Below are 26,690 nucleotides of genomic sequence, written 5' to 3' on the forward strand. Positions count from 1 at the left end.
TTTTACTCCAATCTTTTATTGAATGATTGAATCTTTCATTAGAAAATAGGAAACTCAAATTTCTAATTTCATTCACTGAATTGGAAAATATATTTCTTTGATTTTTTTAAAATAAATAAATGTTATGGTTGTTAGGGCTGGTGTGATTGTAAGATTGAAGTTAAAAATTAAAGAATATTTTTTATAACTGAACAGGGCTTTAGTTCTTATTTATTTATTTATTTTTCGCTAGAGGAATGGCCTGAAGCCCAGAAATTAGTTTCTTTGACTTCCTGTTCTTCTGTTACTTTTCTGTTTTGGAATTTCTATCCTCTGAAAATAGGGTTACTGTCTGCTGTTAACTATAGTGCAGACAAGACTTTTTCTAAAATCTTTGACCTTGATAATGCTAGTTTTTTTCTTTTTTGGAAAAAAATAAATTATTTTACGGGAGTTAACAATGAAAGTATGAAATTATGTTTGGGTGATGAGTTGAATCAAACACATTCAGAGAAATCTTCGTAGAAGGTGTGAGATTGTTTATGCAGCTGAGGATCGTATCTGTTTCTGGCTGCTGAGCTTCTTAAAGTCAGTTTATGTAAGACCGATGGTTGGGATCAATCAAAAAATAAAACAAGAAAGACCCATGGCTGGGTATAAAAATATTACATATGTACATAGAGGAGGTACCAATGGGTCTTATCTACAACGAACAACAAAACGGAATGAGCATTTAGAGTTCCAAACCCAATACAGGTACCGTTTTCAATTATTTTTTAAATTTTTTGAGGGAGGAGATAGATTCAGATAATTTCGTGTTTCACACAAATAGTAACTCAGGTATGAAATTATTGATCCCAACTATCATATATAAAAGGTCTGTAATGTATAAAACTCCGGATTTATCACTCAAAGAAGGTAAATATCAAGATAATTTATAGTTATAAAATGTAAAGTACCATTTCCTTCATCAATTTTAGCGTTTAAAGATGTCAACGATGATTCCATGAGTTTTGAAATGACACGTTTGGAACGATGTCATATTTGAAACAAGAATCCCCCCCCCCCCCCCAAAAAAAAAATACAATAATATATGTATGTATAGACTTTTGCATTGTAAATATTCATTTTCTTTTTTTTTTCTTCCAAAAAATCTTAATTCCACATGTAACGTTATGAGATAGCCAGCGTAACACATCAAGTTAGATTGTAGACACCATATTGTAGAGGTAAAAAGTTACATTGTTCACTTTATTTTGCAACAAAGTAGTTTAAAATTGACACTAAACAAGAAAAAGAAAAGAAAAGAAAAGAAAGAGAACGAAACATATTTGATTTTACATTATGAGTGCAGAATCAGAACCGTCGCAAATATACATTCAACATGTATGGAACCGCGTTATAAGCACCTTACAAATGCAACATTTTCTTGCACGTGGGTATGTTTTGCACTCAATTGATGGAGAGAAGCTACGTACTAACGCTTTGATGCAATCAGATGTTCATTTTGACAGAATCCAAAGGTTAATGGTGATCTAAATATGGTTCTCGACGACAATCCATCATCCATCATTGAGAATATGCGCGTTGATGATTTTCCCCCAATGGTCAATCTTTTCCATCATGGGTATATCTATGAAGACAGTCTTCGAAGCCTCTCATTCTTTGCACATTCCTCCTGAAAATTCAATAAATCCAGTTAGCTGTTTCTGCAAGAGAGTGAAGAACACAAATGCTGCCAATTCACTCTCTTTTGTGAGGACTTTTGTGAGGACTACAGCCACGGTAACAGTTAGTAGTGAGGACAGTTGCGATTTATTTTCCATCCTTAGGCTTAGAGGGGACTAGCTATATTTTACCAATTCAATGGTGGGATTGGGTGATTACTTTAAAGCTCAACTCAGAAAGTGACACTGATTTTTGAAATAATTTGATCAACTGGAGGAGAGGAGGTGCAACATTATGAAGTCATTCTTTCTGGTAGTTTAGGATCGTCTCATCAATTCACACGAAGGATTACAAAAAATTCACGTTTATTTGAGTTTGAATGGTTCCTCGTTGCTCCTATTGAAAAAGGCTATGATTTTAAGATTGTGGTGACTGCACTTACCTGGAAATCTTTTAAGATTGAATAGCAGGACCTCTGCTCGGCAATTGCTGTAGCATACCTTTCCTTGACAGCATCACATATTTTCTGTTCAGCCTGGAGTGTGAGTTGCACCTTTTCGAGTTTCTGCAGCAAATGAAACAGTAAATATCCCCTATAAATACATCCAGATATATAGATGTGATGACCGACCAAATCATCAAAGGGAGCAACATGTAATGTCTAGAACAAACTGATAAATCTTAATGTGAAATCTTATTTAGTCTCCTGAGACTCCTAAGCATTCTTGTCGTTACAACAAGATCATTTGATGCCACATTATGGTAACTTAGTTTTGCATGTTCATGAAAAACGGGGGAATCAACCTATTTATTTTCTTGTGGCTTGAGAGCATTAAGGTTGATCTTACTTTGTTAGGAGTAAAAGGGATCTCATGCATAGTGGATTGAAGGGAGAGTTGGTAAGAGTAGGAGAAAGGCTTGGTTGATGCTTCTTTGTGCATGATGTGGACTTTATAGGGAATGCAATATCAGAATCTTAATGAAGATTTTGGTGAACCTTCTCTGATATTGTACATTTGGACTATAATAAACCCAAGGACTAGCCTTGTAGAACCGGTAAGGTTTCTCTTTTATGATTAGAAGATCGTGGATTTGAGTTGTGAAAACAACTTTTTTGCAAAAAGCAAGGGAGGACTACTCTACCCCAGCCCTTGTAATGCGGGGAGCCTCATGCTCTAGGGATGTCTTTTAACCACTAGAAACCCATTACTTGAGAAGATGTGATTTTTCAAGTCTCTTTTGGATAGGAAAAATGCTTATAAGAGGGTCATATTGCTAAAGGAGTTTAGGTGTTTCCTTGCATGTTTCCCTTTTGCTCCGCATGATCTTCATCACCTTAAAAATGTCATGTTCTCAAAGTGTTAAAATAGAGAAGCGAATTGAAATGAATAATAGCATTTAAAATGTTCGAAAAGTCAATTAATCAGATTTATGCTCCAACCATTTGGATCAATTTATACTGATTTTCTGTACACTTTAAAGGACAAAAATTGATTTTGAGTGACAAGTTTGGTTAGAATTAGTTACTGTCTGGTTTGTACATCATGTGCCAATACTGTATAAAGCAATGTTACACATGAACAAATGGACTAGAACAAACGTATAGTATCCATCAGAATACACCGCATTTTGACACTTGAAATCCCTCCACGCATGTTCTACTTTCATTTTCTTGTTTAACACTTGATGTCAACTTAAATAGCGTCACTAGGTCTGCAATTACTTTAGCATTTCGGTTTTTCCCAAGCTAGAATGTTGGTGGAGGTTTCTGCATAGCCTATAATGGCAAGAGGAAAGGCCAAAATTCAGCTCTTTTATCATCTCAGATTTCCCCCGAGCATGTCTTAGGTACTTCAGAATGTAGGTGGATGGAATCAAAGGCAATAAAGTGTTGAAAGCATAATACGAGGCATGCCAACCTGAATTGTGTTTTGTAGCAGATACTACTTGGGGCAACTAGTAGGATTGTTTGCAAGAAGGAGAGGCAAAGCTTCAGACTAGAATTGATGTTTTAAAGAAGCTTCATGGGTGCTTCCGGTTTTAGTAAGCCAATTGGTTAAAAAGCTGTAAATGTAATAGTTATAAATAGTTCAGATTTATTGCCGGTGCTCAACTGATAAGAAATGAATACTTACCTGCTGAGTTCCTGTCAGAATTCCCTCCATGGAATCAATAAGTTTCATGCGACCAGCAGTGCTAGAAATGGCACCTTGAAACTGTCATAATAACATCCAAAATTAGTAAGAACAATGAGGGAATCCTTAGGAAGTCCTATTAGGTATAGTAGACATATGCTCCCAGCAACAAGAAGTTAGTGAAATTATGAGTGTATTTTACATTCCAATTCAGTTTCTCAAGGAATGGCAATGTTTTCATGTCAAATAATCCCAAGCAAATATGGATTAATCAGTAATATCAACAATCCACATCACCAATTTAAATTTGACATTAATCTTGGAGTATACATTGTTCCTACACTCTACCACATGTGCCAGGTGTGGGTGTCAAACTGCTTTAACCCCAGATTCTAGGATATGGGGAACATTTAGAAATGTATCCAAAAGTGGGATAGAGATTTCAGATATATTCTGCACATTTAATTAACTCTCACAAATATTGCAAGTTACCGTTGAAAATGATATACCAATAATATAAACATTTCCAATATGAGTATCTATAGGGATGGCAATAGGGAGGGTATGGGTAAGGGACTGTTTTGCTCGTCCCCGTACCTGCATCTCTGTTCTTGTCCCCACCTTTGTACTCGTACCCCTCAGGTATTTTACTTAACCCTCCATTCCCATACCCATAAGGCAATGGTAATCCGATTGGTACCCGTATTCTTGGTATATTTCATTCTAATAAATTCATATGCATAGTTAAATAACTTCACAATAATTTGATAACAAGGGAATCTGACATTAATGCAAATAAAAAGCTAAAAGCAACAACTACAATATTTTAGATTGTTCCAATAATAAATAATAAAAAGACCACCTTGGTTTGTCAAAGGTGAGGGTGAGAGGCAAGACAGGCCATAATTACATTAGATTTCAACTTTCAAGTTTGTGAGAATATGTTTTACTTGAGCTTTTTTTTGAATCTATGAATTTAATATATAATTAGATAAAATAATATATATATATAAACACATTTATAACTATATCAAGATAGGGTATGAGTAGGGGACTCTATCCCTGCCACCCTACCCGTATTTGATAGATATTTTAAATATTACTCCTACCCTCCCCATGATATTTTTCAATACACAAACCCTCCCACCATCAGGGGAGGGTTTTGGCATGTACCCGCAGGGTAGAGTACCCATTGCCATCCCTAATTATCTAGTACCAAATAAAGAGTCCATGGCAGACTTACCCTACCTTGCCCTGGCCTAACTAATAACTATTACCAACAGCATCTTGCTACCGGGCCTTACTAAGAACGCATCCAAGAAAAAGTGTCTTGGTGTACATTATTTGTGGATAACAGTGTCTCAAAAGATAAAACAATATGTGGACACTAAGCTCAAGTTATAGGACATCTTAAAATTCAGAGTCATTAAGTTTAGCCAATTGAAAACCAAATATATATAATATGAGTTTAAAGGAGTATGGAAGATTTTCTTGGAAAGACTTGAAGATTGAATCATTCCAAGAAAAAATTAGTTCAAATATTTTGAATTAATTGTTCAAAAAGATATAGGGAGATTATTAAAGATGCTACTCACAAAATCAAGACATGATGTTTAAAGTAATGAAGTGCTCTGACATTTTATACAATTATCAAATCTCATATTCGTTATATGGCACGAAATGCAAACATGTTGTAAGAAGTTGTAATCCATTAGGAGTCTTGGAAGATAATCTCACAGAAGAAGAAGGTTTCCAAAATTTAAAGGTTGTAGATTATCTTGTTAGCTGTAAATTGAGTTGTAATCTTTCACTATTTTATAGGAGAATATCTAGGAGATAAAGTTAACTATTTTTAGGACTCTTTGTGTATAAAGTTCCATTACCATTGAATGAATAAATCACAGTAGTTTTCATTCAAGTTTCTACTGAAATTCTTCATGGTATCAGAGCCACGGTTTGTGGCAGTATATCGAAAGTTCTACTTCAACTAGAACTCATCTATCTTCACGATGGCTGAGAACTCTACACCAAGTGAGAGTTCAGCCTTTGATCCTCCTTCCCAGGTTAGGAATCATCAGATTCCAGTCTCTACAACAGCTCTTGATAGCCATACTCTCCAAATAACCGTGCATAAGCTCAATGGAACCAATTTTCATGAATGGTCCCAATCAATTATGCTTGTGGTTAAAGGGAAAGGCAAGATGGGCTATCCGACCGGAGAGATAGAAAAACCGAGTGCAGAAGTAGCAACTTATGGAGTCTGGGAAGCAGAAAATGCCACAGTCATGGCATGGCTAATAAACTCCATGGAGCCAAAGATTGGTAGGACATACTTGTTCTACAAGACGACGAGCGAGATTTGGAAAGCTGTCAAGGAGATATATTCGGATCTTGAGAACACAGCACAAAGTTTTCAAGTCCGATCCACTATCTGAACCACAAAGCAAGGTAATAACTCGGTCACTGAGTATTATAATACCTTAGTTGAATTGTGGCAAGAGATGGATCTCTTTTCTGAGATCACTTCGGATGGAATGAAGTATGATAAAATGATGGAAAAAGAGAGAGTATTTGATTTTCTACATGGCTTAAATTCAGATCTAGATGAAGTAAAGGGCAGGTTGCTTGGTACTAAACCATTCTCATCTCTAAAAGAAGTGTTTGCTAAAGTAAGAAAAGAAGAAAGTAGGAAACGAGCGATGCTGCCTTATGCTGGACATGCAAGAAACGAAGGATACTCATCATTGAGTATGTCACGAGGAAAGGCCTCTGCCTCCACAAAAGGTGAAATACAGATAAAAAAACAGTGGTGTGACCACTGCAATAAACTCTATCATACTAGGGAAACCTGTTGGAAGATACATGAAAAGCCAGCTTTGTGGAAACCAAGGAATCAACGGAAAGGTGGTCAATCCGCATATGTTGCAGAAACGGAGAAAAGTAACTCAAATATGCCTACTTTTACAGACGATCAGTTAGAGGCTCTTTGGCAATTACTAAATCATTCTAAAGGAAAAGGGAGTTCGGAAGTAACAGATAATCTTGAGATGCCTTTGGCAAGACAAGGTAATATATACTACTTTCTCCTATCTAAAAGATCGTATACTAATTGTTGGATTGTAGATACGGGAGCTACTGACCATATGATAGGATCCCTGGAAACCTTATCTAATTTTGAACCTGTGGATCAAGAAATAACAGTACTACTAGTTGATGGTTTGAAATCCTCAGCCCAAGGAAAGGGAAATGCTTACATATCAGGCCTAAGCTTAGATACGGTACTCTATGTACCAAATCTGAGATGCAACCTAATATCAATAAGCAAATTAACTTTAGAAAGGAATTGCTCAGTAACATTTTTCTCCTCTTATTGTGTTTTTCAGGACATATCCTCGCGGATGATGATTGGCAAGGCTGAGGAAAGAAGAGGATTATATCAAATAAATAAGCTTGAATCTCCTACAGAGTCTAGGTTATTTTTACAAAACATGTTAGCTTCAGTTTCAGAGTCAGAATTGATGTTATTGCATCAAAGATGAGGGCATCCTAGCTTAGAATATCTCAAGTTTTTGTATCCAAATCTTCCTAGAAATAAACTTCATAATTTCAATTGTGAGGATTGTATCCTTGCAAAGCAAACTAAGAGCTCTCATCCTTAACATGCTTACAAACCATCAAAACCATTTCACTTGATTCATAGTGACATTTGGGGACCAACTAGGATATCCAACATAACAAATACCTAGTGGGTCGTCACTTTTATTGATGATCATACAAGAATGTGTTGGGTTTTCCTTATGAAAGACAAATCTGAAACCTATCTTGTATTCAAAAGGTTTCATTAAATGGTCTTGAATGTTTTCCAAACCTCCATTCATGTTCTAAGAACGGACAATGGCCGAGAATATTTTTCAAACGAATTCAGTCAATACCTAGATGAGCATGGTACTGTTCACCAAAGCTCATGTCCTTACAATCCTCAGCAAAATGGGATTGTAGAAAGAAAAAACCGGCATTTTCTTGAAACAGCCAGGGCCTTAATGTTTGCTAGATCAATTCCTAACAACTATTGAGGGGAAGCTATCCTGACATCCGCCTATCTCATCAATAGGCTACCCTCAAAAATTCTGAAGTTCCAAACCTCCTTGAGCGTCCTTATTGATTTCTTTCCTTACCATTCTAGAGTTCTCAATTCTCTGCCTCTAAAAGTGTTTGGATGTACAACCTTTGTACACCAAAAACAACCAAACCAATCTAAGCTAGACCCTAAAGCTTCGAGATGTGTGTTTGTTGGGTATTCTCCCACTCAACAAGGATATAAATGTTATGATCCTACTAACAGAAAGTTCACTATTTCCTGTGATGTCTCCTTCTTAGAATATCAGCCTTTCTTCAAACACCATCAGCCTCAAGAAAGTACCAACAACCCAGAAGATATATGGAGTACTCTATTGCCTACATCTAGTCATCCTTATCCAAATTCTCTTTGTGAGCCATCCCCAAAGCCTAAGAATTCTCAAGATGATCCTAATCTAAAGACTGACTCTATCAATCCGCTCTTAGATCATCCAAGGAGGGAAGGAGAAAATACTGAGACCTGTAGGGAAGATCAAGCTAAAAATAAACCTCCTCTCCAGGTTTACTCAAGAAGACCTTAGAATCCTCAGCCTACACATTCATCTGACTTGGGGATAAGTGCAGAAAATGTTGAAGAAGGCAGGGTGGCAACTGAGAGCAGAGGTGAATATGACCTTGAAATTCCAATTGCTCTAAGAAAAGGGGTAAGAGCCTGTACAAAATATCCCATCTCAAATCACTTGGGATACTCAAAATTGTCTCCTCTATACTGAGCATTTACTGCAAGTCTAGATTAGGAGACTATTCCTACAAATATTAATCAGGCTCTACAAGATAAGAACTAGAAGGGAGCTGTTATGGAAGAAATGACAGCTTTGGAGAAAAATAATACTTGGGAAGTGACTGAGCTACTAGAGGGAAAGAAAGCAGTGGGAAGCAAGTGGTTTTCACCATAAAGTATAGATCTGATGGAAAAATTGACCGATACAAAGCAAGGCTTGTTGCAAGAGGGTTTACCCAAACCCACGACCTAGATTATGATGAAACCTTCGCACCAATGGAAAAATTGAACTCCATCAGGGTGTTATTGTCCTTGGTTGTAAATCTAGACTGAAGATTACACCAGCTAGATGTAAAAAACGCGTTTTTAAATGGAGAGCTGGAAGAAGAGATCTACATGAGACTTCCACCAGGTTTTGAAGAAGGCAACACTAAAGGAAAGGTATGTAAATTGAAGAAATCACTCTATGGGCTTAAACAATCTCCTAGAGCTTGGTTTAAAAGGTTTAGTGATACTCTATACACACTAGGGTACAAGCAACGCCAAGCTGACCACACTCTCTTTACTAAAGTTGAAGAAAATGGAAAAATAACTATCTTGATAGTGTATGTGGATGATATTATCATCACAGGGGACAATTTGCAGGACATTGAGAGGTTGAAGCAACAGCTGAGGCAAGTGTTTGAAGTGAAGAACTTAGGGGAATTAAGATATTTCCTTGGATTGGAAGTAGCTACGAGCAGTGAAGGCATATTTATATCTTAGAGAAAATACACTCTGGACCTGCTACAAGAAACAGGAAAAATGGGTTGCAAACCAGCAAGTACTCCCCTAGAGCCAAACTAAAAAAATAAGGAAGAGAATGGAGACTATTTGGTAGATAAAGGGAGGTATCAAAGGTTGATAGGAAAGCTGATTTATCTATCTCACACTAGGCCAGATATAGCCTATGCTGTGAGCATTATAAGTCAGTATATGCACCAACCAAGCAAGAGACATCTTGAGGCAGTCTTTCATATTCTTAGATACCTCAAAGGGACACCCGGGATAGGGCTGTTATTTAAGAAAAATCAAGACAGGAGGATTGTTGGCTTTGCTGATTCGGATTGGCCCGGTTCAATTGAAGATAGCAGATCAGTATCCGGGTATTGCACCAAAGTTTGGGGCAATTTAGTAACTTGGAGGAGCAAAAAACAGCCAATTGTAGCTAGGAGCAGTGTGGAAGCGGAATATCGGGCCATTTCTCAAGGAATTTGTGAGGTAATTTGGTTAGAAAAATTAATGAGTGACCTGTCTGTGCCTATGTCATCATCTAAGGTGCTCTATAGTGATAGCCAATCAGTCATTAACATTGTGAACAACCCGGTTCAACATGACCGAATGAAGCATGTCAGAATTGACAGGCACTTTATCAAGTAAGAGATAGAAGAAGGAGGCATAAAACTGATGTATATCCCTACAGCAAATCAGGAGGCAGATATCTTAACTAAAGCCATGCAAAAATAGGGTTTTGAAATCTTTAGAAGCAAGCTAGGAATGATGAGCATCTATTCCACAGCTTGAGGGAGGGTGTTGGAAGAAGTTGTAATCCATTAAGAGTCTTGGAAGATAATCTCATAGAAGAAGAAGGTTTCTAGAATTTAAAGGTTGTAGATTATAGGAGAATATCTAGGAGATAAAGTTAACTATTTTTAGGACTCTTTGTGTATAAAGTTCCATTACCATTGAATGAATAAATCACGGTAGTTTTCATTCAAGTTTCTACCGAAATTCTTCAAAACATTTAGGCACTAACATGTGCAAAATATGAGTATAAATAAGATTAGAATGTTATGGTAGATGCACAATCATATAAGAAAAGACAATTAATATAAAGTTAATCAACAATAAAGTTAGAGGGGCGCCTATTACAGGCAAGATGCACGAGATACGACTAAGATAAGGGCATGAGAACGGCTCTTATGAGAAAAATTGATAGAATGGAAGAAGCTTGTAGTACTAGACCAAATAAATTTTGGTGGAAAAGTTAACATGACATGAAATATAATATGATTATGAATAAAGATGATTGGTGAGCTAAAATTCATGTGGCTGACCTAGTGCGATTAAAACTTTTATATATTCTTATTTTTGTTGTAAATAATTTTTTTATTGGTGTAAAAATTTGTAAATAAAACTAAGAAGAATGGACCATTTAAGAGGTACCATATTGTGTTGACCACATATTGAAATTGACACTAATCAAGAACTCCTCATCATGCCATCCAAACATGTCATGCTATTTTAAAAATTGAACAGACTTACACTTGAACAACCCCCGAGTTTCTTCCATTCATTCAACTTTCCTCACAGGAGTCTCTATTGGTCTCTCACATGACCAAATCATTTTAATCTTGTGTGACGTACTTTATCTACTCCGACCTTATTACAAATAAAAGCGCCTCCCCTCTCTCTTCTTCGCCAAAAAACCCAGAACAAACATATAAAAGAACAAGCCCCAAACGAGTTTTCTCATATGCTTTTCAAACTAAGCATGATCAAAATCTAGGGGATAATACATAAACACAATTGTAGTTAACTAGGATATGTAGACACACAATCTACTGATCTTTTAACTAAAATTCAGTGATAAACACTTAACTCGGACATCACAAAAACAAAAACCCAATTCAGATGGCAAAGCAACATGTGGCAAACATTTTATATGAACAAAAACAACTAGTAAGCTGCATTTACCTAACAAAAAAAAAGGTAGTAAGCCATGGGTTGCCTAGGAAAAACAAGCAAATAAATAAGTCAAGAATTTTAAATCCAAAAGGAAAAAAATGTATGTAAGGTCAATCAGCAACCAAAAAAATGCAAGCAGAAGAAAATACTATATTGATTAGTAATGGATACAGATCGCAACACATATGTTTGTGCAAAGATGGAGCCATGAATTAAAGAAGCGAGGTTACAACTTGAAGTTAAATCCTACTTCACTAATATACCTGGGAACTTATAGAGTTTAACAAGGAAGTTTCCTTTAGCATCAAGTCTTTTATCTCCAACAATGCATTAAAGGTGGCATAATATTTACGAGTTTTCCGAAGCTTTTCCTGTATATTAGCAGAGAATATATGTTCATTCTATTAATCAGCTTGAGCCAATAAGGGAATCATTAAAGATAATTAAACATTTACACAACTATATTCCAGAGCATTTCCATACCTGAATTTGAACATCAAGTTCTGAAAACCGGTGTTCATACCTGCAAATGAGAGATCAAATATATCACCATGGAGGAGGGAATGAAGTTGCCAGCCTTAGCCTTCTGCCATACCAAGTTGTTTTCTTAATGTGGTATGTAAGGCAATGATAAAGTACAGTAACAAAGAGAGGCATAGACAAAGGGAAGGCAGACAGACATGTCACAAGTATCCCCCTTGGATTGGAGTGGAGGGGAGTTGTAAAAAGCCACAGTGCAGTGATAGGATACCAGATAACAAATTCAACAGCAATCGAATATCAATGGTTTCCAATAATTTGCAGCAAGGAAAAATAAGAACAATAGGGCATTCGAGAGGCCCTTAACTCTCCCTAAGACTCAATACCAAAATCATCCCCAATATTCTCCTAGCCTCTCTTATTTATAGTTTGTTATCCCACGACACTCCCCTCCGGCCTCAACTATCAGCCATGCTCCCTTGGCTGCCTTTCCCCTTTTTGCCCTTCAACTGTTTTTGTCACTTTCCCCCTCTCCCAATATCCTATTCTGCCCCCTGCTTCTTCCCTCCCATTTCTTTGCTGGTACATGTGACTAACAAGGGTCCTATCATTACTTCCGCCCATGAAACTCACCTTGTCCTCAAGGTGAGAGACTCCACCAAATTACCAGCTTCCTCATATTTTTGCTGGCCCAGATTTTTAAGATCAAAAGCAAATGACGCCCCAATCATCGGTAAGGGGCCCTCCTTGGACGTTACCAGATCCGCCATCCTTGACATCAGATTCCTGATCTTCTTCCTCGGCTGCTTCAATGCCTTGGCCGCTTCCCGTCTCGTCTTGAATTGGACGAAGCTGTAGCCCTTGGTCTTGCCCATGACCCGGTCGAAGATGACTTTGCAGTCCTCACTCTCGCCGTATGACTCGAAAGCAGAGACTAAGGTTTCTCAAGTCGTGTCCCGCGCGAGGCCGTAGACGACGAGCTTGCGACGAGATATGTCGCAATTCGCGGCATCGCGGAGGCGAGTGAAGAGGAAAGTGTCGGGCACGGCGGCGCCGACAAGGAAGATAATCCGCTGGTACCTGGTGTAGGGCTCGAGAAGTTTCTGGATCTTCTCGGGCTTGGTCTCACCGGAGGAGGAATCATCGTCGGCGTCCGAATCGGACTGAATTGGCATCGCGGTGTCTTTGGTCGGGACTGGAGCTTGGTATTTCTGAAGCTTCTTCTTCTTCCTGCGTTTCTTCTTGACGCTTTTGCTGTCACCTTGTGGTTGTCTAGTCACCGGCCTTTTCTTCTTCGCCTTCCCCTTCTTCGCCATTGCCTGAGCAGAGATGCGATGGCGGCTCCCTATGGATTCGTCTTTTAGGTTTGCTTTCTTACCCACACGAATCTCTCTTCGTCTCCGTCGCTCCCACTGGGCCCATGGAGGTGCAGCACCCTCCAAACACAGTGTTGTTGTGTCCGTCTTCTCGTCAGCCAACACCGCAACTCCCAACCCTTCACCCATCGCCTTAGCGAAGGCCGAAGGCCAGTGTGATGAGACGGGGCTGGGCATCCCCCATTTTTGTGCCATCATCGAAGGAGGCAATATCACTACCCACTGGTGATTCGAAATTGGGGACGACGAGGCCTGACCTTTGTTTGGGCTAGGTCCAACAATCCTTCCACGAATCACCAGATTCATCTCCTCAATTGGTTGGGCTAGGTCCATCATCTGCTCCAGCCCAATCAGCCTTGACACCCTCATCTCGGCTCGGATGACCGGCCCTATTCCGTTGATAAAGTGGCCCTCCAGCGACGCCTTTGGCATGCCTGTGAGCGGTGAGGTCAGAGTCTTGAAGCCAAGGCGGTAGTCCTTGACGGAGCCCCACTGTCGACGCGCAAGGAACCTCTCCTCCACCGTGCCTTCCTATGCGGTCCTGAACCTATCCCTCAACATCGCCTTGAGCTCCGTCCAGCTCCTCACCCGTCGTCGTCTTTGCTCCCATTAGAACCACGACAGAGCCGCTCCTTCAAAGCATGAGGCCGCTGACTCCAATTTCTCCGCATCGGACAGCTGGTTCACCAGGAAGTAGCGCTCAGCCCTAAAGACCTAGCCATCTGGATCATCTCCCTCGAAGTTGGGTATTACCAGGCGTCTCCCACGGTACTGCTGCCTTCCGACACCATCGACCCAGCCGCCCCCTTCGCCATTTCTCCCTCCAGCTACCGGCGTTCCCTCCCTTGACACGGGCGAATCCGCAGGTTGGTCTTCCTCATCACGCTCCCCCTTTCACTCTCTCTCTTGCTCCTCCCGTCTCTCCTCGTTCTTCCTCTTGCTCTTGTTTGCCCGCTCCTGTTCTTCCCATCTCGCTTGCATCCTCACGAACAGCTCTAGCAGGTTCGCTAGGTGTCTCTCCATCTTTTGAAACGCACTCCTCATGGCATCATCTCCCAGTGGAATGCCTTCCACCCTCATCTCCAAATCACCGACTGGATCAGTCAAGTTCACCATTAGGATCGAAACGCTATGATACCAAATTGTTAGGATACCAGATAGCAAATTCAACAGCAATCGAATATCAATGGTTTCCAATAATTTGCAGCAAGGAAAAATAAGAACAATAGGGCATTCGAGAGGCCCTTAACTCTCCCTAAGACTCAATACCAAAATCATCCCCAATATTCTCCTAGCCTCTCTTATTTATAGTTTGTTATCCCACGACACTCCCCTCCGGCCTTAGCTATCAGCCATGCTCCCTTGGCTGCTCTTCCCCTTTTTGCCCTTCAACTGTTTTTGTCACTTTCCCCCTCTCCCAATATCCTATTCTGCCCCCTGCTTCTTCCCTCCCATTTCTTTGCTGGTACATGTGACTAACAAGGGTCCTATCATGCAGCTCCCATAACCAACTGCAGTGAAAGAGCACTACTACTGTTCATGAAGCATGGAAAATCAATTTTGGCCACTGTACTAGTACTCCCACCAGTGCTTACTTTTCACATTTCTATTAATTTCATAAGCCTCTGATGCTCGAATTAAGCTCATATTGCCCAAGATGGAATAAAGGCATAAACCTTGCTTTGGGTGAGAGCATTTTATTCTTAACTCCAGTTCCTTCAATAATTTCAAATTAATCAACATTCATAATTACAGCTTCACTACACAGTACACACCCTGGTCCAATGTTATTAATCTGCAAGCAATGCACCTTCAAATTAGTCTATGATCCCATGTTTATGCCACTACAATAGTGCTAAAACTGATAAATTACTTCTTTGTCAATTTCTCTAATCTGGGCGATTATCTCTAAAGTGGTTTATTTTTATTGATATTGGAGGGTATAAATGTAATACTGTATTCGTAGTAGACATGTCTGCCAAATTAATTTCTTATGAAGATACAAAATGATATTGACTTCATTTGACAACATAAGCCAACAGTTCAACTTTAGTTTCAGATTTCAAAACTTTAAAGATAGAGACAAATTGTCTAAGTTTCAAATAAAGGTTAGCTTGAAATTTTGCAAAGCCCAAGTGAGTAATCCTCAATCTCAACAGTCTAACATGTAATATCTACTTTTCCATATCTACCTAAAAACCCTGCCTATAGAAAACTAACTAGGAGCTCAACATGCAAATTCAAATAAATTAAACCCAATTTCCAAATTTTTATAACAAGAAAAATTTATAGGTTAAGGCCCCATACTATTTAAGTATCATTTTATTAGTTGAGATAAGGTTTATTTACTTAGGTCTGGGGGTGGCTTAGTGATGCAGGACAGCAAGAAGAGGAACTACTTAGTCTCATAGAGTTTCCATAGTGGCAACTCTTACGCCATATCCACAGTGATCCTATTCCTGGCTTCTACAAAACTAAACACAAATTGACAGGAGTTCTAAATTCAAACTAGTATTGAACTACAGTTGCTTTAGAAAAGGAACTACTTCTTTAATCTCATAGAGTTTCAAACAATTTTGGAAACTACACAAACACATGTTGAAGAACAAGAGGAGTCATGATAATTGGCAACATTGCCTATAAATTATGTTTAAAAAAATTTAAGAGAAGAGACATACTGGATAAGTTCTGCTTGAGATGGCACATCATCAAGCTGCCGTTTGAGCCATACAATTTCCCTTAGCTTTATTGCAAGTTCCTACCATAAATTTCACTACTTTTTAGTTTATAGATAGCAGTACGAAAATTCAAGACTGGTTTGAAAATGCACACCAAAGTATTGTGTGTAAATATCTAACAGAGCACTCTTCCAAGAAGTAGAAAGACCCTCCCTCCCCCCAAAAAGAAAAAAGGGGGCCTGTATGTGCCCATAAACTTGCTCTGTGGAGCATATGAATGGTGCCCCCAGAGCTTGAGATTTCCTACTTTGTGAGGGTCGTATTTGTATGCACTCTTCCCCTTGCTAGTTTGCAAAGAGAGGTCATTCCACAACTAGAACCCGTGACCTTTTAGTCACAAATGAGCAACCTTACATTGCTACAAAATTTGCCATGAAAGAATACACCAGAAAATGTGAAAGCAACTTGTGAGAAGGATTACATCCCAAAAAAGTAGAAGAGCTTTAATAATTTACCCAAGGTAATTTAAGATATATAAAGGAAAAACAAGTATAATAGATGGTAATATTGAATATTAAATAATTATATATATATATATATAAACAAATGGCAATATATAGTTATAAAAAAAAGTATAAAGTTGAATAGGCATCCTCATATATGATTATAAATAAAAACAAATGACAATATTAAAGGAGCTAAATGTGCTTTGTGATTGATAAACGCTCATAGACAGTAAAAGAATCATATCATAGACAGTAAAAGAATCATACCCTCTTTGCAGAATTCAGTCTCTCGAGAGAATTGTGTAAAGAACTATCAAGACAATCAGAGAAGTTCTTGCCATCTTTACCACAGAACATTACATTCTCCAGTTCATTAACATCAGCTTGCAATTTAGAAGCTTTTGAATCACAATGAGACTGGAGGTCAGATGCATGCCTCTCTAGAGCCTGAAGAGAACTTCAAGTATTTAGATGGGAGATAGATATAATAAATAGGGAAAAAATAACTAGAGGAAAAGAATATCACAAGTTTAGTAAGAATGGCTAGAACATTCATGGAAAACTAGAGCTGCAGATAAAAATGTAAAGATATTTACAATTTGCCCTCCTAGGCCATTCCATTGGGAGGCAAAAAAAAAAAGGGAAAAAATCTATTCATATTGTGAATCTTGAGTTTGCATTTGAGTCAAAAGGAAAAACACAGTTTAAGAGTGGAACCTAATGAAGAGACAAAGAGGGCACCAGAACAAGAAACATTCATTTCAATCCAGAGAGCTCTATCTGATTGTTGCGTAATCATTTGAGCAAGTGGCCAAAACATTGTCTTTCTTGGAGCTCATGGAGTGAGATCCTGAAAGACAGAAACTGATTTTATAATTCTAGCAACTCCAGTTCCTACTGGTTTGGGAATTTGGACCAATTTGTAGTTTGATGAGTCTCCTATTTCATTAATTTCCTGCTCTGAAGTTCATATAGTTTTGGGAGTTGAAGTTGAATTTCCTGTTCGATGGGTTTCTTGCTATGGCTCTATGAAAATGTGGAAGACCTACTCACATTTTCTCACTATATGTGAACCAACTAAGATCAAGCAAAGAGACAACAAAAAAACGAGAGACCTTCGAGTGTTCCAGGCTTCCAGCACATTCAGATTTATCCAAACAATCAACAAGATCCTATCCTCAACATCGAATGTTTCTCTTTTCAATTTAAGATTGAAGGTGGCAAATGGGTTTGCTTCTTGGTTGATTCCAGTGGATGAATTTTGTGGTCAAGAATTGAATGCTAGGATTGAAAAACATAAATAACTTTGGCCAATCACGTAAACAATGAAGCAAGCTCTGAAAGTGCATCACACCTTCAGTGACTGTGAAAGTGTGAACAATTTTTGCACCACAACATCAGCACCCTCCCTGCTGATTTTGTCTTGAAGATGTCGCATCTTATTCAAACAATTACTCTTTCTCTCATTCTGATGAACAGCATAAAAGAAGTTACCAGAATAAAAAGAACAAGTTTGGCCACATGCTTTTATTAAATAAATCCAGAACAAATCTGACCAGTTGTTCCAGGTCAGTATTAAGTATAGCTATTGAACTCTCTACTTTCTTCAGCTCCTCCTCAACATGCTTCTCCTCTTCAACTGATTGTTTGCTGCAAGTAACCTAAGAATGAAAACTAGCATTCTGTCAAAAACTAAACAATACTAATACAACATCTCACATTCTGTCAGGAACTAAAAAATACTAATACCACATTTCACATCCTATAGAAATTAAGGTTGTAACTTGGTCTCAGCGCTTCAGCCTAATGCAGCATGAATTAAAAATCAAGCATATAAAGACAATTTCATTGAGTTGCATGCTAAACCAAAGTACCAAACTAACCAGAATGACCAGATATGATTTTGTCTGGATTAGTTTTAAAATGGGAAGTTAACAAAAAACTCATAGCACTACATTCATTAAGACGACTTTTGGTAACAATTAAGAAAAGGAAGATGCATTCAAGCCACCTCAGAAGATATGCATTGGCAATCAACAAACCCATCAAACCAGGAGCAAGTAACCAAGCAGACCTAACATTATCTAGTTGTTTATTTAGACAAAGTTGTGCCAAGGAAAAAAAGCCTAAAATGATGCAGAGATGAAAGGAAGAAAACGAGCCTTACCAATTTAATTAAAAATACATGCTAGGAAAAATAAATCACCGTCTTAAGTAGAAATGACTTAGTACAGGATTGAGTAATCTTTTTGAACAAGGGTGACAATCCAAGAATTTGATTAATGCTTACACCCTTTCATCAACAAACTCATACTTTCTTCTTGTTATGTGCGAAACTTGAGCTCCTAAGAAAGATAGAGAGAAATATGTAACTTGATGTAATTTCTTATGTGATAGAATGAGCAAAATGGACCTTAAGGTTATTTTTGGAATTAGAATTTTTCAATGTGAAGGAAAATAAAAGGAATACGAATTCACTTGTGTCCATGGATTTTTTCTTTTTTTGCCAACCTATGTCCAAGGAATTACATGCACAAAAGAATACTTATTTTCCTTTTCTTCTACAAGTTCTTGTTCCAAGCATAGGGTAGAAGCGTCACATACAAGACATACCAAAAATATTTCCCTAGTACTTGATGCAGCATCTTATAGCAACTAATGGGTAAGGGTCTACACAAGTTTTCTTTCATTTTCTTTTTATGAAATCAGAGAAGGCATCTGCTGAAAAAGATAGAAGAAAGCATTTATGATATCTGAAGGAAAAGCTAACATAAAGCATTTTGGCACACACAATGATAAATAAGTAAATAACTTAGTGAGACAAAAGTGAGAATTAACATATAAGTAAGATTGGGAAAAAGATATACTTTCAGTAAAGATTCCTTAGAGAAGATTGGCATGCAGACTCCAACAAAAAAATAAATAAATAAATAAGAGGAACACAATCTGAGTCACAAGTGTCCAACCATTCTTTTTTCTATACATATTATGACAAGATTTTAAGTTACAACACAAAGCCTCCCCGCTCCAAACAAGAAATATAACAAGTGATAATGGGTAGGAAAAGAACACCATACTGCCTAAGCAGTAGCCATTAGGCAAGCCAAATTCCATCTGGTATGTTACATTTGAGCATATCAAAACCATCAAATATGATCATAAAAGTAACTGAGAAAACTAACAAGGACGCCAGGTGTGTGTGTGTGTGTGTGTGTGATTTGGGGGGGGGGGGGGGGGGGGGGGGGGGTGTTGGATAAGTTAAGCAGCAGGAAGATCACACCTTCCCTCCATAATCCTTTTCTACAGACGAGAGAAGAATGTTGTTCACTTTTGAATGAAGTATATGGATTTAAGATACACAAATTTTTTCTGATTGGCCTGACATTCATTTCATCTGTTATAAGTCCCTTTTTCCATTATCCGTTGCTTATATATATAAACCCTAAAACCTGCCACACCTTCTGACTGAACTATCAACCCAACTTTATTGTAATGTCATCCACTTGCCGGTTTCATACAGCAGAGCCCTAAGGTCCCCTCAATATCACCAGGACATAATCTTCCCGCCAAAGTTATTGCTAAGATAATATACCTAACGAATACCAATTGAGAAATCACTTGACGGCCGTGAATTCCCCTATCGCTCCTGGAGCTAATAACGGATACATTTTTCATCAAAGGAACCCAATTGAAACTCCAATCCATATAATCATAACGTGATCCAAAATTCATAAACAGCTTTAACGAATTCCATCTCCATTAACAAAATTAAACTGAAGAAAGCATGCATCCAAGTACACACGTACATACGAATATGAATCGACGGAGCGAGAGAAACTTACCATCTCCAATGCCGCTGTTGTGAGAAAGGAGGATTCGCAGATGAACAAAACCAGAACTATGCCGGAGGGAGGAGATCGACGAAGCCCGATTTTCTGATGCTACGATCGTGTGGTACAGTAAACTGATTTTTTCCGACGACGCTAGTAACTTTTGGAAAATTGCATTGAATGCCCTTGATGAATTAATAAATTACAAAATTTACCTCCCGCGGTTGAAAGTTAAACGTTATACTCGGTGCAAACGATAAAATATGTATACATTTTTAGATACATATATTGTTTTATATTATAATATAATATAATTCAATTCAATTCATTATTAGTCAATTTTACAAATTTATTAATATTTTTACTAGTTGTAGTACTGATAACCTTTAACAATTTATAAAATAAAAATTATTATAAAAATAGTAAATATGAATTATAAAGATGTTTCATAAGACTATAAATAAAATTCCATATCAAATTGTAAAATTAGTTTAGTCAACCCCATTGTGGTATTTTAAAGACCTGATGTTGTATAATTAGGTACTAGTGGGCCAAACTCCACAAGGTGACTCTAAATAAGTACTATTAAATTGTTGAGGTTCCCTTAATTGTATTATTCTAAATAAGTAATCACACGAACCTACACACTTGAGGTGGAACATTCAATAAGAGGGAAATTTTCAAAACTAGGACCCCCGTTACTAAAATATGCAAAAATATGACACTTTGAAAATCTTTGCAAAATTAGGACTTTCGTGAGTTGAATGGACAAAAATGCCCCCGCTTTTAATAACCCTGCTACTTAGGGATGGTCTTCTCCCTCTCTCTATCTTCTGTCACTCACATTCTGACTCGGCCGCCGTCAATCTCTCACGCTCATCTTTCTCAGAGCCATTGTTGTTGTTATTCACTTGCCAAAGTGCTGCTGCTTCTTCATCAAGCGTCTTATTCGTGCCCATTGTTCTTATTCCTTAAGCGTTGTTGAGCTCGCACATTAATCGACTTCTCTCAATCTAGGTATTTAGTTATTTTCCAATCTTCGACAAGATAGTTTTTCCTCTTTTCCAAAGTTATGAGTGAAAAATTATGCATTTTGCTAGTTTGGACATATATCGGTTGATATATCGACAATTTACGTTATGATATAGGTTTAAACACAGAACCATTAACCGATATATCGGTTGAGGTCTTATGTTAACTGATATATATTAACCGATATGGCTCTTACAACCGACATTTAGAAACCGATAAAACCTTGCAAAGTTTTAAATTTATTTTAATTTAGAAATCGTTTCAATGTATGTTATAGGAATGGTTAAATCTCAAAGACCTGTCTTTGTTGTTGTGATGTATGGAGGTCAGTGGCAATATGATGTTGATGCAAAAGAATATAAATACATGACCGAAGAATGTGGGTCGGTACTTCGTGTGGAACCGGATTGCACACTCGACCAACTAGTAAGTTCCCTATACAGCAAGTTCAACGTTAGTACGGCGGAGAAGTCAGTTGTGCTGAAGTACAAGTATAAGCACTCGGTTCCATCTGCACTTCCATTAGAGATACGTAATGATACAGATGTTGAGTGCTTTCTATTGGAATGCTCTCGGATAGAGTCCAGAATCCCATTGTGTGTTGATTTTGTGGACATATTACTACCGCGGACAGAACCTAAGGAAGTGGTGGCGGAGAATTCTCCCCTGACACGCTTGGGCATCGATAGTTCGACATCGTTGAAAGACGAGGTTAATCGCGATGATGCTTTGGATGGAAATGGTTATGAAGATGTTAAACGGGATGATGCTGGAAATGGTTATGAAGATGTTAAACGGGATGATGCTGGACATGGTTTTGAAGATGCATTTAATGCTAATGATGCTGAAAATTTGTACATTATCAATGTAGACTCACAGGATTGTGCTGAGCAGCCTACTTTTCTCTCATCTTCGAGATTATCAAGGGTTAGTGCGGGAACATCGTCGGCTGCGTCAGATGTTGAGTTGAACGAAATTTTTTCGTCAAAATCAGAATTGCATGAACGGATGAGTTTGTTGGCTTTGAAGAATAATTACGAATACAGAGTGGTCAAGTCAACTAAGAAGGTAGTTTACATGAAATGTAAGCACGGTGATTGTAAATGGCGGTTGAGGGCAGCCACGCTTGGCACTTCTTTTGGTTGGACAGTTAGGAAATATGTAAATACTCATTCATGTTCATATTCAATAATGCGCCGCGATCATTGTCAGGCGAAGAGCGGAATAATTGGTTCTTATATAAAAAGCAGTTTCGAGGATGTTAAGCGTATTTATAAGCCTAAGAACATTGTCCACGATATTCGCAAGGACTTTGGGGTCAACATAAGTTATGAAAAGGCATGGAGATCGCGGGAAAAGGCTCTGGACATGATCATGGGGGGTGCGGAGGAATCATTCCAGTTGCTTCCATCTTATCTGTACATGTTGAAGTTGAATAACCCCGGGACTATTGCAGAATTCGAGAGTGACAGTGGGAACAAATTCAAGTACCTTTTTATGGCCATTGGTGCATGCCTTGCCAGATTTCGTAGCAAGATGCGGCCTGTCATTGCAGTGGACGCTTGTTTCCTTAAGGGCAAGTATCTTGGTAGTTTGTTTGTTGCCACGTGCAAAGACGGTAACAATCATGTTTATCCTATAGCATGGGGAGTCGGAGATTCTGAGAATGATGCCTCATGGGAATGGTTCTTCAATAAATTACGTTCTGCCCTTGGTGATGATACACCTGATTTGGTATTTGTGTCTGACCAGCACAAGAGCATCCATAAGGCGGTCACGACTGTGTTTCCTAACTCATTGCACGTTTCATGTATATATCATATTGGCCAAAACATAAAGGCTAAATTCAAAAAGGAAAATGTGCATGCTCTGTTCTACAAGGCTGCGAAGGCATATCGACAATCAGAATTTAATGAATACTTTATTGAGCTCGAGCGATATGCTCCAGCCATCGGTGCCTATCTTAGAGAGGCTGGTTTCAGTCGTTGGGCACGTGCATATTCGGATGGCAAGGGGTTTGATATAATGACCACAAACATTGCGGAATGCCTTAATGCAGCTCTGGCGGATGCGCGTAAATTGCCGATTCAATGTTTGATGGAGTATATCAGGAATATGCTGCAACAATGGTTTTATGAGAGACGGGGTGATGTTAGTAAAATGGGTGGATATATAATAGCTTGGGCTGAGGGAGAAATAGGCAAAAGATTGGCATTATCTCGGAATTGGCGTCCAGAGCCGATTGATATGTATAGATTCAATGTTCATGATGGTCACTTTGGGGGTATTGTCGACTTGAAAGCGAGAACTTGCACTTGTAGAGTGTTTGATTTTGACAAATTGCCATGTGGTCATGCCCTGGCTGCTGCACGTTCACGCAATATTCACCCATATAGTTTGTGCTCCTCATACTACCAAACAGAAGCTCTGTTATATGCCTATGCCGATCAAATAATGCCTGTGGGCAGCCAAGCCAACTGGACCGTGCCGGCGGAAATTGCGTCTATTAAATTGCTACCGCCGACAAATAGACGCAAACGTGGAAGACGTCAGATTTGTCGAATTCCCTCAGCCGGTGAAGAGAAGAGGAGGGTAAAATGCAGTCGTTGTGGTTTAATTGGTCACAATCGCCAAACTTGCTCTAATCTAATAACTTTGCTGTCATAAACGTCGTCTAACATACATTCAGTAATTTCAAACATTTAAAAAGGTCAATATTTTAATAAGCACAATGTAACAGGCACCATTATTATAGTATTTGTCGAATTTCTTGTCTTATGGAATCGATTATCGGTTAGTTAACCGATGTGTGATGTGTGTTAGCCGACGAAATATCAAGAAGAGAATATCGGATAAAGGGTATCGGTTTGAAACCGATGAAACATAACCGACGAAATATCAAGAAGAGGATATCAGAAAAAGGGTATCGGTTTCAAACCGATGAAACATAACCGATGTATATGTGGAAATATTATCCACATAATACATTGTAAACCAATGATATCACATATAAATAAAGGATGTCTTATCCATTCGAGAAGAAATATCCCACAATCACCACCCCTGCCAATTACAGCAAATAACATTTATATCGGCTATATATATATCGGTTCATAATCGATATAGGAAACCGACGTATCTTAGCAAAGTATATATGTAGGTAAGTCTCGGTTAATATAATCGGTCAGACACGGATATGGTATAATCGATACGACGATATAATAACCGATAGCATATTCGCTGTGAAATGTGATCCTACACATGAAGAGTCCGGTCGGACTACTCTTATGTGTTAGAGATGCCCGATCAAACTATTCACGGTCCGCTTAAATGTGAAGTGTGAATTGTCCCATCGGATTAGCCCGATCGGCATCTTAAATTGCCCGGTCCGCGTAAGTTTTGTTCGATCGAATTTATATGAAGAGTCTTATCCATGCATTGAGATTGTAATCACTTCTCAAAATAATCAGTAGCTAATCAATTTCATTTAATTACATTCCGTTTACACAGAACATTCATTTCATAAAATCGATTGCTATGTATCCCCGATCAAACTATTCACGGTCCGTTTAAGTGTGAAGTATGAATTGTCCCATGGATCATCAATTGTCCGATCGGAGTATTAACGGTCCGCGTCAGTGTCCGATCCGAGAATTTGAATTGTTCGATCGGACTATTTCTACATGTAGAGCCCGATCGGCCTCTTAAATTGTCTGGTCCGCATAAGTGAAGAATTGTCCGATCAGATTGGATCCCTCCGATCGGACCATTGACGTTCGCCACATCAGGTAACGCGTCCATTGAGATTCTCAAAAAAATCAGTATTAATATCAATTTCATTTATCCGATCGGACTATTAACGGTCAACGTCAGTGTGAAGAGTTCGATCCGAGTTCTCTGATCGGACTATTTCTATTTGTAGAGCCCGATCGGCCTCCTCTTAAATGGTCCGGTCCGCGTAAGTAGATTAAATTGTCCCTCCTCTTAAATCGATCGGACCATCGACGTTCGCCACATCAGGTAACACGTCCATTGAGATTCTCAAAATAATCAGTAGATTAATCAATTTCATTTCATTTCAATACATCCCGTTTACACAACAACAATTTCCTCGATCAACCTCGACCACACCAAAAAACTACAAAACTAAGTTTGAGTATCTTGTACATATGGTTCCAAAGCTTCTAAGAGATTGTAATTACGACGTCTTAACACTTGGATTTAAGTTGAAGCCTAAATGGGACTTCAAGGTTCAAAAAGGTCCTCAGCAAATTGGGTAAGGTTAAGGTTATTCAGCACATTGTTTATTTGGATTATGATGGATATAAATGTTATTTGCTTACAATTGACAGGGGTGGTGATTGTGGAATATTTGTTCTCAAATGGATGGAACTCATGGCCCACAATGTCTCAATAAACGAGATGACCCAAGAGCATGCTGAACTTTACAGGTCTCATATGGCTGTGGATCTTTATGCTTTTGCAGTATCGGATGCACTGGATTTTGCAACCGACCTTGATACCAAAGATCCCAAGAAGAGAAAGGAAAACTAAACTATTGTAATGTATATATCATCTTAGTAATATTGTAAATTATATCGTACCAATATATATGTTTTAACTGTTAATATGTCCTCATTAATGTCCATTAGTTTGACATCTTTCTATTAGAGGAAATAGATCGGTTACAGGTGTCATAATTATATCGGTTCTGATTCATCGAATATAAATCGATACTATTTGACCGAGATGTCGAATTCCTCAGTATTAATCGGTTAACAAACATCGATTAATTAATCGATATGAATTCACCGATATTGTTTTCCCCATAACTAATTTCTTAACTTTCAAAATTATTTGACGACCTGTGAGACATCATTTATATGTGATATCATTGGTTCTGTGTTTAAACCTATATCATGACGTAAATTGCTGATATATCAACCGATATATGTCCAAACTAGCGAAATGCATAATTTTTCACTCATAATTTTGGAAAAGAGGAAAAACTATCTTGTCGAAGATTGGAAAATAACTAAATACCTAGATCGAGAGAAACCGATTAATGTGCGAGCTCAACAACGCTTAAGGAATAAGAACAATGGGCGCGAATAAGACGCTTGATGAAGAAGAAGCAGCAGCACTTTAGCAAGTGAATAACAACAACAATGGCTCTGAGAAAGACGAGCGTGAGAGATTGACGACGGCCGAGTCAGAATGTGAGTGACAGAAGAGAGGGAGGGAGGGAGAAGACCATCCCTAAGTAACGGGGTTATTAAAAGCGGAGACATTTTTGTCCATTCAACTCACGAAAATCCTAGTTTTGCAAAAATTTTCAAAATATCTTATTTTTGCATATTTTAGTAACGGTGATCCTAGTTTTGAAAATTTCCCCCAATAAGGTGGTCAATAAATTTGTTG

General features: G+C 38.2%; 2 protein-coding genes across 3 annotated transcripts; one reads left to right on the top strand and one right to left on the bottom strand.

The window, feature by feature from the left end:
- Positions 1-1,181: 1,181 nt before the first annotated feature.
- LOC127792224 (uncharacterized) lies at positions 1,182-20,393 on the bottom strand. Of its 2 annotated transcripts, XM_052322670.1 has the most exons (10): positions 20,250-20,393; positions 17,964-18,068; positions 17,762-17,875; positions 16,675-16,854; positions 15,902-15,981; positions 11,851-11,890; positions 11,631-11,738; positions 3,783-3,863; positions 2,090-2,212; positions 1,182-1,657 (listed from the first exon to the last, which is right to left on the bottom strand). In XM_052322670.1, exons 1-10 carry the CDS (start codon positions 20,250-20,252, stop codon positions 1,613-1,615), a joined length of 879 nt encoding a protein of 292 aa, XP_052178630.1. In that variant the 5' UTR covers positions 20,253-20,393; the 3' UTR covers positions 1,182-1,612. The 2 variants fall into 2 exon arrangements, with proteins under 2 accessions (XP_052178630.1, XP_052178638.1); XM_052322678.1 differs by lacking the exon at positions 17,762-17,875.
- Positions 20,394-21,548: 1,155 nt separating this feature from the next.
- LOC127792166 (uncharacterized) lies at positions 21,549-23,936 on the top strand. The gene has a single exon (XM_052322602.1). It carries the CDS (start codon positions 21,549-21,551, stop codon positions 23,934-23,936), a length of 2,388 nt encoding a protein of 795 aa, XP_052178562.1.
- Positions 23,937-26,690: the final 2,754 nt, after the last annotated feature.

The sequence above is a fragment of the Diospyros lotus genome, chromosome 1, assembly GCF_014633365.1.
Source record: "Diospyros lotus cultivar Yz01 chromosome 1, ASM1463336v1, whole genome shotgun sequence".
Lineage (NCBI taxonomy): Eukaryota > Viridiplantae > Streptophyta > Magnoliopsida > Ericales > Ebenaceae > Diospyros > Diospyros lotus.